At 40.0% G+C, this 13,504-nt stretch overlaps 1 protein-coding gene across 8 annotated transcripts in view; it reads right to left on the bottom strand.

The window, feature by feature from the left end:
- Positions 1 to 13,504, bottom strand: part of SPAG16 (sperm associated antigen 16) — a 1,155,561-nt gene that overhangs the window by 1,049,055 nt on the left and 93,002 nt on the right. For all 8 annotated transcript variants that reach the window (XM_021924411.2, XM_017946898.3, XM_017946897.3 and 5 more), the window contains one exon: positions 13,147 to 13,256. In XM_021924411.2, coding sequence (XP_021780103.1) covers positions 13,147 to 13,256 — 110 coding nt within the window. The remainder of the gene's footprint in view (positions 1 to 13,146; positions 13,257 to 13,504) is intronic.

Below are 13,504 nucleotides of genomic sequence, written 5' to 3'. Positions count from 1 at the left end.
CATCTATAATAGCGGCTACTATTCCAGATTGAATATTTGCCTTTACTGCTGTCAATGCTCTACCATTTTACAAATTCTCTTATTCATTATCATATAATACCAAAGACTAAGTGTTTTTTACCAAAGTAGGTATTTTGCAGTAAAAGAAGTGTGGTAATGGTCTAACAGCCATGACATTAATGGTAGAACATCACCCAGATACATATGGCCCAACAGAAAAGTGGAATAGCTTATTAAACACTCAGTTAACTGTGTTAGTTTTTTTTTTTTTTTAATCCACTAATGTTTTTCTCGCATAGTAATAAAAACCAAAAGTCCACATAAGTAGAAGTAGCTCTTCTCCTTATTATATCTCAGAACCAACCTGCAGAGATTTTGCTTTCTGCCCCAACAATTCTGGGCTCTGCTATTACATGACTTAAGTCAAAAGCCATGCTATTACATGACTTAAGTCAAAATATCTCATATTAGTTTATGAGTATGGGGGTAGACCATGGCACACAGGGAAGGTACCAGCAAATTGAAAGTTAAGTCTTCCATCTAACGATTCATGGACCTCTCTGACAGTCTGGCTCTCAATTATCAAGTAGAAATTGGTTTGCTTCTAATGGATGGTTTTGGAGAGAATCTTCTGGAGCTCAACAAAAAACCTGGGCCACATTGTAGTACTTCCATGTGAAATGATAAATGTCAATGAAAAGTTATAGGTATCTACAATGATAGGAGCACTAAATACTCACACCCTCTAATGGTGGAAGGAACATAGAGTTCTTCATAGGACTGAAGATATGGGACAACCTCCCAAGTACAGAACCCCAATAAGCCAAGGTGCTGGCCAAGCAAAGACAAATATTGAAGGAGTACTAAAAGAAGAAAGAAGCATATCAATTTCTTATCAAGACTGGAAATAGACTGTTCAGCTATGGATATTTTTGTTACATATATAAAATCAATGATTTAACACATAATCAATACTGTGTTAGAAATTCCTTCTCTCATACTCACATGTCTTCCTTGGCTTGATTTGCTACTAGAAAGCCCCTTCCTCAACAGTCCTAACTCCCACCAGATGGCCCCAGTTTCTGGATTATGGTAACACTTTTTCTCCCACTGTGCCTCCAACACATAAGATGGTGGCAGTGCCCTGCTACTACCAGGCTCTGAGTTGTCTCCTTGTCCATCATTTGACATCTTAGTTGTCTCCCTGTCTCCTATTTGGTGTCTTAGTTCTACTATTAACGATGTAACCACTTCGGTGTATTAAAGTAATTTTGTTCAAAAGACCTAAAGTAGTTCTGTTTTCTGTCTGAAACCCTAGATGTTTTCCTGACTTTGCCTGAATGAAAATGCAAATCATCAAAAAATTCACTAAATTACTGCTTATGGAATTGCAAAAGCAGAAAACATAATTCTTCACAATCTTTTCTCTCTTTTATACAAAGGATACATTATGACACTTTTGCAGGTGGACTAAAACTGCTCTCTAAATAAAGGGGGCAAACTATCCTGTGTGATATGCATGTGTGAGATGGGACTGGAGAGAAAAGTAAAGCCTGCAGTAACACTAGAGCTTGTCCTATGTCCACCACCAATATCTGGCACCTTACCATCCAGAAGGATGCAGTAAGACATGAAGATAGTGTATAAGAGAGGAAAGTTATCAGTAAAATATACTAATGAGTTTCAACCCTAAATTTCTGCAACTGCCCTATTTACGTTAGCTACAATTGGTGCTACATGCTGCCCAGCATCCCTGCCTGCTCTGCTCCAATGTCCCTGGCAGCTCACTGTCTCATCCATTAACATAGAATCCACAGTCAGTCCTCACACATCCATCAATAGAGAAGATACTCATGCTAGGTAGGGAGTTTGACTGTGACACAGAACTGAATATCTTTACTTATGAACCTGAAATAATTTTATAACCTAATCTAGTCCCCAATCCATGAATGTGAATTCTCAACCAAGGATTGATAGTCATTTGAAGGAAAAAAGTAATAACAAAACAATACAAAAGATAATAATGAAAATAAACACACTCTGGAGAAGATAGAGAAGAAAATTCAAGGAACAGAAAATCATTTTTAAGTTTAATTACTGTTTCTAAAACATTCATGACAGTTATTATTTGACTAATAAGTACACTTTTTACATTAATTAACATAGACTTCTAAAAGAAGTAATTGGAGAGTAAGAAATAAACCTTGGAAATGAGTAATAGAATTTTCAAAATAAAAACAAATTCAATTGATTGATAGTGATAAACTAGATAAAGCCAAATTCTAAGCATTAACATGGAAGGCAAAGCTGATATCTATCAGAACGCAAAGCAACAATGATAGAAATACAGGAGAAAATTAAAGTTTATGAAACACTAATTTATCTATTAAGAGTTGAACTAAATTTATCTAATGGGAGATTCAGAAAGAGTGAAAAGAAACAATAAATCAAATAAATACTAAAAAAGAAATTCCCTGGCTAAAGGAACACGCCAGGCTTTAAACTGAGGAGTCCTATGTGTTATGTGAGAAACAATAGCAAATACTTAATAGCTTCACCTAGCTACATTCTGCTGAAATTTGACAATTCCTAAAAAAATTAAAAATACCTAAAAGAAAAAGAAAAAAGAAGGATAAAGATAAAATTGGAAGTTTTATAGAGGCACAAAGATTCAATGCCTTCTATATTCCAAAAGAAGTGTTATATCACCTGCAAAAATTTTTTCAACAATTTAACTAAAAACAGTTGACTCTTTTAAACTTCACACACATATCAAAGATATAAGCAAGTGAAGAGGATGGACATGGAGAGGATGTGTGAGAAAGATTTCTTTAGAGAAAGCCCTCCTATAAGTCCCACTCCTCTAAGACTTGAGGAGGAGATTCAGACTCTAAAACCCAGTGCATGGGCCTCAAACAAAATCCTCCAGGGAGCCTGAAGTTTGCTCTTCATATCTAGAATAAACACAGTGGATGAGTGCCTAATTTGTAGTCTCTAATAGCAAGACAAAGACCTTATGGAATGATTGTAATCCCCTTCTAACAATGGATCCAGGAACTAGAATGTGATACCAGTAGAAATATTGGCCTAAAGTTTAAAAATATCCAAGAAGGTGGCCTAAAAGGGAAAAGAGACCCAAGTAAAAAGAAGCTATGAGGTATACCACTAGGGGGAATATAGAGAGGCTTAGCACTGGTCCAGGAAAGGGAGTTCTTAGAGAAGTCTGAAGAGCTCGCGATAGTGCTTGTGAGGGTTAGTACAGAGTATCGACTTGATTTCCACCTTTCCACCTTTTGTCTGAGGAGATAAACCTCGCGCTGCCTGAGGCAACAGTGATGGCTTCCCCTGAGGCAGTTGCCAGGTAAGATAATGTTGATTCTCCTCAGGAGCCACTCTCAACACCCCTGTTTGCTTCTAGACCTATAAATAGACTAAAGTCCCGGCGGGCCCCTAGAGGCGAGTTTCAGAGTGTGACCCATGTGGAGGTGCGCTACATTCAAAAAGAACTACTTGAGTTTTCTAATTTATATAAACAGAAATCTGGAGAACAGACATGGGAATGGATATTAAGGGTGTGGGATAATGGTGGAAGGAACATAGAGTTGGATCAGGTTGAATTTACTGATTTGGGATGACTAAGTGGGGGTTCCGCATTTAATGTTGAAGCTTACGGAGTTAAAAAGGGTTCTAATAGTTTATTTGCTTGGTTAGCTGAAATATGAATTAAAAGATGGCCCACTGTGAGCAAGCTGGAAATGCCTGACCTCCTCTGGTTTAATGTAGAGGAAGGGATCCAAAGGCTTAGGGAGATTGGGATGGTGGAGGGGATTAGTCACTTTAGACCTACTCATTCTAGCTGGGAGGGTTCAGAAGATATAGAAGACATGCCTTTGATCAATGCCTTGCAAAATAGATTTGTGAGGGCAGCATCTGCATCTTTGAAGAGCCTTGTAATTGCTCTTCTCTGTATGTCAGAACTAACAGTGGGAACTGAAGTCACTCAACAACAAAATTTAAATACAATGGGAATAATTGGATTCCATGGTGGCAGGGACCAAGTGGCAGCACTCAACCATCAAACGCAAGGTGGGCAGAGCTGCTGTAATAGACAGCTGAGGCAAATCAGCAATCAGAATAGTCTGACTAGTGTAGAGGTCTGGCATTGGCTAATTAATCACGGTGTTCCTAGAAGTGAAACCGATAGGAAGCCTTCTGCATTGCTACTTAATAAATACAAGTGGAAAACTTCTAGGTCGAATGGACAAAAGACTAATTTGAATTATAAAAACAGAGAATCAATCAATTTCCAGACTTGAGCCAGTTTATGAACCCAGAATCCCTTGAATGAAGGGGAGGCCATGTCCCCTTGAGGAAGGATCCCACTATGTTATTGATAATTTATGCTGTTAATCTTTCTCCCATCCTTCCCCAAGAAGACCTCCAGCTTCTTATAGTATAACTGTGCATTCGGGAAAGGGAAATGATCAGACATTTCAGGGACTACTGGACACTGACTCTGAACTGATGTTGATTCCAGGAAACCCAAAACGTCATAGTGTTCCTCCAGTTAAAGTAGGGGCTTATGGAAGTCAGGTAATTCATAGAGTCTTAGGCTAGGCGCGGTGGTGCATACCTGTAGTACCAGCACTTTGGGAGGCCAAGGCAGGTGGATCACCTGAGGTCAGGAGTTTGAGACCAGCATGGCCAACATGGCAAAACCCCATCTCTACTAAAAATACAGTTATAAGGGTGTGGTGGCACATGTCTGTAGTCACAGCTATTCAGGAGGTTGATGCAGGAGACTCACTTGAACCAAGGAGGCAGAGATTCCAGTGAGCTGAGACTGTGTCACTGTACTCCAGCCTGGGTGACAAAGTGAGACTTCATCTCAAAAACAAAAAAAAGGATAAAAAAGGAATAGAGTTTTAGCTCAGGTCTGACTTTCAATGGGTCCAATGGGTCCCTGAACTCATCCTGTGGTTATTTCCCCAATGCCTGAATGCATAATTGGCATAGACATACTTAGCAGCTGGCAGTACCCCTACATTGGCTCCCTGACTGGTAGAGTGAGGGTTATTATGGTGGGAAAAGCCAAAAGGAAGCCATTACAGTTGCCTCTACATAGAAAAATAGTAAATCAAAAACAATATCATATCCCTGGAGGGACTGGGGAGATTAGTGCCACCATCAAGGACTTGAAAGACACAGGGGTGGTGGTGATTCCCACCACATTCCTGTTCAACTTTCCCATAAGGCCTATACAGAAGACAGATGGGTTGTGGGAAGTCAGGGACCCTGAATGGAGGGACCAGTTGAAGCCGTGGCAGAAGAACAAAAATTGTGAAGATTTCATGGACATTTATTAGTTCCCCAAATTAATGCTTTTTATAATTTCTTATGCCTGTCTTTACTGCAATCTCTGAACATAAATTGTGAAGATTTCATGAACACTTATCCCTTCCCCAGTCAATACCCTTGTGATTTCCTATGCCTGTCTTTACTTAATCTCTTAATTCTGTCATCTTCATAAACTGAGGAGGATGTACGTTGCCTCAGGACCCTGTGATGAGTGCATTAACTGCACATATTGTTTGTAGAGCATGTGTGTTTGAACAATATGAAATCTGGACACCTTGATAAAAGAACAGGATAACAACAACGTTCAGGGAACAAGAGAGATAACCTTAAACTCTGACTTCCAGTGGGTCGGGCGGAACAGAGCCATATTTCTCATCTTTCAAAAGCAAATAGGAGAAATATCGCTGAATTCTTTTTCTCAGCAAGGAACATCCCTGAGAAAGAGAATGTGCACCTGAGGGTAGGTCTCTAAATGGTCCCTTTGGGGGTGGCTGTTTTTTATGGTCGAAGCCGAAGGTATGAAATAAGCCCCAGTCTCCTGTAGCGCTCCCAGGCTTATTAGGACGATGAAATTCCTGCCTAATAAATTTTGGTCAGACAGGTTGTCTGCTCTCAAATCCTGTCTCCTGATAAGATGTTATCAATGACAATGAGTGCCCGACACTTCATTAGCAATTTTAATTTTGCCCCATCCTGTGGTCCTGTGATCTCACCCTGCCTCCATTTGCTTTGTGATATTTTATTACCTTGTGAAGTATGTGATCTCTGTGATGCACACCCTATTTGTGCACTCCCTCCCCTTTTGAAAATCACTAATAAAAACTTGCTGGTTTTACGGCTCAGAGAGCATCACGGAACCTGCCAACATGTGATGTCTCCCCTGGACACCCAGCTTTAAAATTTCTCTCTTTTGTACCCTTTCCCTTTATTTCTCAGACCAGCTAGTGCTTAGGGAAATAGAAAAGCACCCACATTGAATATTGGGAATGGGGTTTTCCCCGGATACAGATGGATTTTAGAGAATGACAGTGTGTTATCAAAAGCTTAACCAAGTGGTGACTCCACTTGTAGCTGCTGTACCAGGTGTGGTTTCATCGCTTGAGAAAATTAACACATCTCCTGGTACCTGGTATGCAGCCACTGACTTGGCAAATGCCTTTTTCTCCATTCCTGTCCATAAGGCCCACCAGAAGCAATTTGCTATCTGCTGGCAAGGCCAGCAATATACCTTTACTGTCCTACCTGAGGAGTATATCAGTTCTCTGGCTTTGTGTCATAATCTTATTCGGAGAGACCTTGATCACTTTTTCAGTTCCACAAGATATCACACTAGCCCATTATATTGATGACATTATGCTGATTGGATCCAGTGAGCAAGAAGTAGCAAACACACTGGACTTATTGGTGAAACATCTGCATGACAGAGGACAGGAAATAAATCCAGCTAAAATTCAGGGATCTTCTACCTCAGTAAAATTTCTAGTGGTCCAGTGGTGTGGGGCCTGTTGAAATATTCCTTCTAAGGTGAAGGATAAGTTGCTGCATTTGGCCCCTCCTACAACCAGGAAAGAGGCACAATGCCTAGTAGGCTTATTTGGATTTTGTAGGCAACCACATTCCTCATTTGGGTATGTTACTCTGGCCCATTTATCGAGTGACCCAAAGGGCTTCCAGTTTTGAGTGGGGTCCAGAACAGGAGAATGCTTGAAACAGGTCCAGGCTGCTGTGCAAGCTGCTCTACCACTGGGGCCGTATGACTCAGCAGATCCAATGCTGCCTCCATAGGTGAATCACAGCGGAGGCCTCTAGGATTATGGAGCAAGGCCCTGCCATCTTCTGCAGATAACTACTCTCCTTTTGAGAGACAGCTCTTAGCCTGTTACTGGACTTTGGTGGAAACTGAACGTCTGACTATGGGTCATCAAGTCACCATGTGACCTGAACTGCCCATCATAAACTGAGTGCTTTCTGACACATCTAGCCATAAACTAGGTCATGAACAGCAGCATTCCATCATCATATGAAAGTGGTATATGTGTGATCGGGCTCAAGCAGGTCCCAAAGGCACAAGTAAGTTACATGAGGAAGTGGCTCAAATGTCCATGGTCTCCATTCCTGTCATCCTGCCTTCTGTCTCCCAGCTTACACCAATGGCATCATGGGGAGTTACCTATGATCAGGTCATAGAGGAAGAGAAGACTAGGGTCTGGTTCATACATGGTTCTGCACAATACGCAGGCACCACCCAAAAGTTGACAGCTGTAGCACCACAGCCCCTTTCTAGGACATCCCTGAAAGACAGTGATGAAGGGAAATCTTCCCAGTGGGCAGAACTTAGAGCAGTGCACCTGGTTATGCACTTTGCATGGAAGGAGAAATGGTCAGATGTGTGATTATATGCTGATTTATGGCTGTAGCCAGTGGTTTGGCTGGATGGTCAGGGACTTAAAAGAAGCACGATCGTAAAACTGGTGACAAAGAAATTGAGGAAAGAGTTATGTGGATGGACCTCTCTGAGTGGTCAAAAACTGTGAAGATATTTGTATCCTATGTGAGTGCTCACCAACTGATGACCTCAGCTGAGGAGAATTTTAATAATCAAGTGGATAGGATGACCCATTCTGTGGACACCACTCAGCCTCTTTCCCCAGCCACCCCTGTCATCACCAATGGGCCCATGAATAAAGTGGCCATGGTGGCAGCGATGGAGGTTACACATGGGCCCAGGAACATGGACTTCCACTCACCATGGCGCTGACCTGGCTATGGCTACTGCTGAGTGCCCAATTTGCCAGCAGCAGAGACCAACACTGAGCCCTCAATATGGCACCATTCCTCAGAGTGATCAGCCAGCTACCTGATGGCAGATGGATTATACTGGACCTCTTCCATCATGGAAAGGGCAGAGGTTTGTCCTTACTGGAATAGACACTTACTCTGGATATGGGTTAGCCTATCCTAAACGCAATGTTTCTGCCAAGACCATCATCCATGGACTCACAGAATGCCTAATCCACCATCATGGTGTTCCACACAGCATTGCCTCTGACCAAAGCACTCACTTTACAGCTAAAGTAGGGCAGCAGTGGGCTCATGCTCCTGGACTCTACTGGTCTTACCATGTTGCCCCATCATCCTGAAGCAGCTGGATTGATAAAACCATAGAATGGCCTTTTGAAGTCACAATTACAACACCAACTAGGTGACGATACTTTGCTGGGCTGAGGCAAAGTTCTCCAGAAGGTGTGTATGCTCTGAATCAGCATTCAATATATGGTACTGTTTCTCCCATAGCCAGGATTCATGGGTCCAGGAATCAAGGGGTAGAAGTGGAAGTGTCACCACTCACCATCACCCCTAGTGATGCAGTGCAGAAGGGGTTGCACTAGCAAAATTCTTGCTTCCTGTTCACACAACATTAGATTCTGCTGGTCTATAGGTCTTGGTTCCAGAGGGAAGAACGCTGCCACCAGGAGACACAACAATGGTTGAAGGTGCAAGGAGTGAGAAATTAAAGACGAATGGAAGAGTTGTTACTTGACTTGAGATACCTTATGATAGCTGAGAGTTTTTTGAACTTGGCAAAATCAGAAAGCTTTTATCCTGATGAGCACTGTATTGGTCAGGGCTCTCCAGAGGGATAGAACTAATAGGAGATACACGTGTGTGTGTGTGTGTGGGTGTGTGTGTGTGTGTGTATTCCATTAAACTGGAAGTTAAGATTGCCACCTAGACACTTTGGGCTCCTCCTACCTTTAAGTCAACAGGCTAAGAAGGGAGTTACAGTGTTGGCTGGGGTGATTGGCCCAGACTATCAAGATGAAATCAGTCTACTACTCCACAATGGAGGTAGTAAAGAGTATGCATGAATACAGGAGATCTGTTAGGGTGTCTCTTAGTATTGTCATGCCCTGTGATTATGGTCAATGGGAAATTACAACAGCCCAATCTCGGCAGGACTGCATATGGCCCAGATCCTTCAAGGATGAAGATTTGGGTCACTCCAGCAGGAAAAAATCCACAACCTGCTGAGGTACTTGCTGAAGGCAAAGGGAATACAGGTTAGAACAAGGTAGTAATCAATACCAGCTATGACCACATGACCAGCTGCAGAAACGAGGACTGTAATTGTCATGGGTATTCCCTCCTTCTTTTGTTAAAACCATGATTGTGCATGTATACACTGCATTAAGAATATACCTTCGTTTTATTTCCTTTTTCCCTTATCACATAAGATTTACTGACTTCACATCAGCATTTAAGTATTGTTAACTTTATGTAATAGTACTTGAGTTGGGAACTGATGCATTTCTGGTTATATGAAGGATAGTTGTGTTATGTTAGGCATAATTATGACCTTATTATTGTCTGTATTTGAAGATTATGTATGATCTCAGCAGATCTGTACGGGTTCAAGTTGACAAGGGGGGGACTTGTGATGGTTAATACTGTCAACTTGATTGAATTGAAGGATGCAAAGTATTGATCCTGGGTGTGTCTGTGAGGGTGTTGCCAAAGGAGATTAACATTTGAGTGAGTGGGCTGGGAAAGACAGACCCACCCTTAATGTGGGCGGGCACCATATAATCAGCTCCTAGTGCAGCTAGAATATAAAGCAGACAGAAAAATGTGAAAAGACCAGACTGGCCTAGCCTCCCAGCCTACATCTTTCTCCATGCCGGATTCTTCCTGCCCTCTAATATCAGACTCCAAGTTCTTCAGTTTTGGGACTCAGACTGGCTCTCCATGCTCCTCGGTTTGCAGACAGCCTATTGTGGGACCTTGTGATCCTGTGAGTTAATACTTAATAAACTCCCCATATACATATCTTATTAGTTCTATCCCTCTAGATATATATATATACACACACACACATATATGTATCTCCTATTAGTTCTATCCCTCTGGAGAGCCCTGACTAATATAGTGCTCATCAGGATAAAAGCTTTCTGATTTTGCCAAGTTCAAAAAACTCTAAGCTATCATAAGGTATCTCAAGTCAAGTAACAACTCTTCCATTCGTCTTTAATTTCTCACTCCTTGTACCTTCAACCTTCCCAGTTAGCAAACTAGGGAAAAAGTAAGAGGAAAAGATTTACGAATGGCCACACCCCACCACCATTACAACCCCTTCCACACTGCAAAAGTCTAGCTCAAAGAAGCTCCCAGCTTAACTTCATGTCAAATGTGGAGCTTTTGTGTTACATAAAGCTGGACATACTTAATTACTGATTTGAGACTGTGTTTTGCAACCAGAGTAAACACACACTTAACTAATAATTTCATGAAGTCTGAAATGAATTACCACCCTAGGGTAAGGGTTGAATTACCTCCACTGAGCAGCTTTAAGAGTCAGTAGGTCACATAAATAAAGTTGTTATTATGATTACACCGCACTGTTCTAGTTGTTCAAAATACTAGTTTACTGGTACATTGTATTGTATATGGTATTTTTTACTTCCCAACAAAGTAACAAGAATCAGACCAACAGCAATTATTGCTATCCTCTAAGACATTAAAACAATGCCTTTAAAATTCTGGTGAAAAATTAATTTAAAACTAGAACTCTATTTCCAGCAAAATATCTACTCAGTGTAAGGCAGAACAAGGATATTTCAGACGTATGAACTTAGATCATTTGTCTCCATTGGCCCTTTTTGAAAATTACTCAAGGAGATACTCTAGGAAAATAGAAAAAGCAATCTATGAAGGAAAATATGAGAATACATAACAGGGGCAGCTGAGTGTAAGCCAAGGAAGTAGAAGAGAGTGACTGTTTTTAAAAGAGAAATCTTTAAATACAGTCCTATGCATTTCAGGTATTCTCCTTCCTCCTCTGCAATTCTTGTTAGATTTGCAATGTCTGCAATAAATCACATTTACTTAAACATAATCCATTTAAAGGCTGTTTATGGGATTAAATGTTGGTATTAATTTTCAGACAAAGCACAGAAAATAGAATTAAGACTACAGAACAAATGTAAATGTTATCAATTATGACAACATGCATAATAATGTAACTCAAATCAAGTCAGTAAAATGCTCTAAATGCCTCTTTGTCACAGCGGAGTCAATAGATACCATGTGAAGTGAATTATTAAAAAATAGAAACAGAACTCAGTCATTTGTTATAATAATAACTACAAGAAAATTAAGAGAAATATTACTAAAAATGATTACTCAATGAAGGTGAGAAGGATTCACTTTATTTTATACTTTAGCTCTTTAATATGACCTGTATTTTCTATCACGCTGTAGGTATTACATTAAATATCAGAATGCAACACCATAAAATAACATACTATGCATAAATATGCAACGTACTTTTCCTACATTTTAGTAGCTTTTTGTCACATAGATGGTCAACCTTGCATTACTAATCTAAACTCTTACAAGCCGTAACACTGAGTGAATGAATCAACAAATCACTTCTAAATATGACTTACTACCTGAAAGAGAATACTTATACCGTTAGAAGATGAAAATGTTGGCCGGGCGTGGTGGCTCAAGCCTGTAATCCCAGCACTTTGGGAGGCCGAGACGGGCGGATCACGAGGTCAGGAGATCGAGACCATCCTGGCTAACACGGTGAAACCCCGTCTCTACTAAAAATACAAGAAAATTAGCCGGGCGAGGTGGTGGGCGCCTGTAGTCCCAGCTACTTGGGAGGCTGAGGCAGGAGAATGGCGTGAACCTGGGGGGGCGGAGCTTGCAGTGAGCCGAGATCGCGCCACTGCACTCCAGCCTGGGGCACAGAGCAAGACTCCGTCTCAAAAAAAAAAGAAGATGAAAATGTTTCTGATGACAATCACCTCCATCATTCCAAAAATCCTTAAATCTGATGTTAGTCTACCTCACATACCATAATCTATAATTATGATGACAGAAAAACAACAAAGCACTAATCTGAAAAAGTACAAGATTATAATAAAAAGCTTATTATAACCAAAAAGTGATTAGGCTTTATTTTATTCAAATATTTTATACAATACCAGAATCCAATGCATGTTTTAGAGAGAGAAAAAATATTATTGGCATTACCTAAGTTAATGCTATTATTTGAATTCATACAAATCTATTCTTCTTCTAGAATTACTAAGAAGCTATTATAATTGTAAATATTTTTATTTTAAAATAAGTGCCAGATATTTTAGAACTCTAAGGTAACAACTGCCTTACAAGAAAATTCATTACCAGAGCTAGACTTTTATGTAATTTTCATAACAATAAACTAAACTCTTAACAGGTTTTATGTAATTTTCTTCATTTTCGATCTCTTTGACCAACCATTTTTAATGCCATTTTCTTTAATAACTGGCGAAGATTTAAACTACCAGTCTGATTACAAAGTGAAGGTACTCAAGATATAAAGAGATCATTAAATGGAGCATAATGCTATTTCATTCTACCTTTAAAGAGACTGAGTAAAGTCTGACATTACATTTTGAGAAAAGAAATAACAAGATATGACCTGGGAATGATTTCTTTTAGACAGAGGTAATTTCAAGCAGAAAAGTTAGCAGGTGAGCAGACATGATCATGATTACATTGGGATAGGTGGCAGAGTGATCCATTGAGCTGTCTCTGCTACTAATAAGCCTGTGTCCCTGAATTAACTACTTACTAGTAACATTTGGATACCTCCACTGTCCATGTATAAACCAAGTAGCCTGGAATATGTAATCTCTAAATTCCTTTTCCGGTAAAATAATGATACCATATGAGTGAACGGATCTAAAGATCTGAGAGTTAAGTATGACTTAATGCAAACAAAAACAAATATCATACCTTTGTATTGCCTTTCATCTTTGTTTTACATTTGTTTTGTTCTCTGGCTTCACGAAGACCTCTCTGAGTAGGACCTTCTGATGTATTTTCTTTTTCACGACTACGACCAACTACAAGATAATATAATTTATTCTTAATATTTGCACTGTTTATCTGTATAAAATGATTGCAACCAAAAATATGAAAACCAAGATCTTAATGATGCATGTATTTTTTTTAAATTCATTAAATTAATGATACCCAAACCATACCAAATGCTTTAGGTGTGATCTCAAGATTCCGTTTCCAAAAATGCAGAGTGGCATTACTACAAGGTTAACTAAATACATGGTGAGCCAGTTACAGAGCCCAGTTATGA

This window comes from Papio anubis, chromosome 10 (assembly GCF_008728515.1).
Source record: "Papio anubis isolate 15944 chromosome 10, Panubis1.0, whole genome shotgun sequence".
Classification (NCBI taxonomy): domain Eukaryota; kingdom Metazoa; phylum Chordata; class Mammalia; order Primates; family Cercopithecidae; genus Papio; species Papio anubis.
This window is presented reverse-complemented; position numbering and strand designations above follow the sequence as displayed.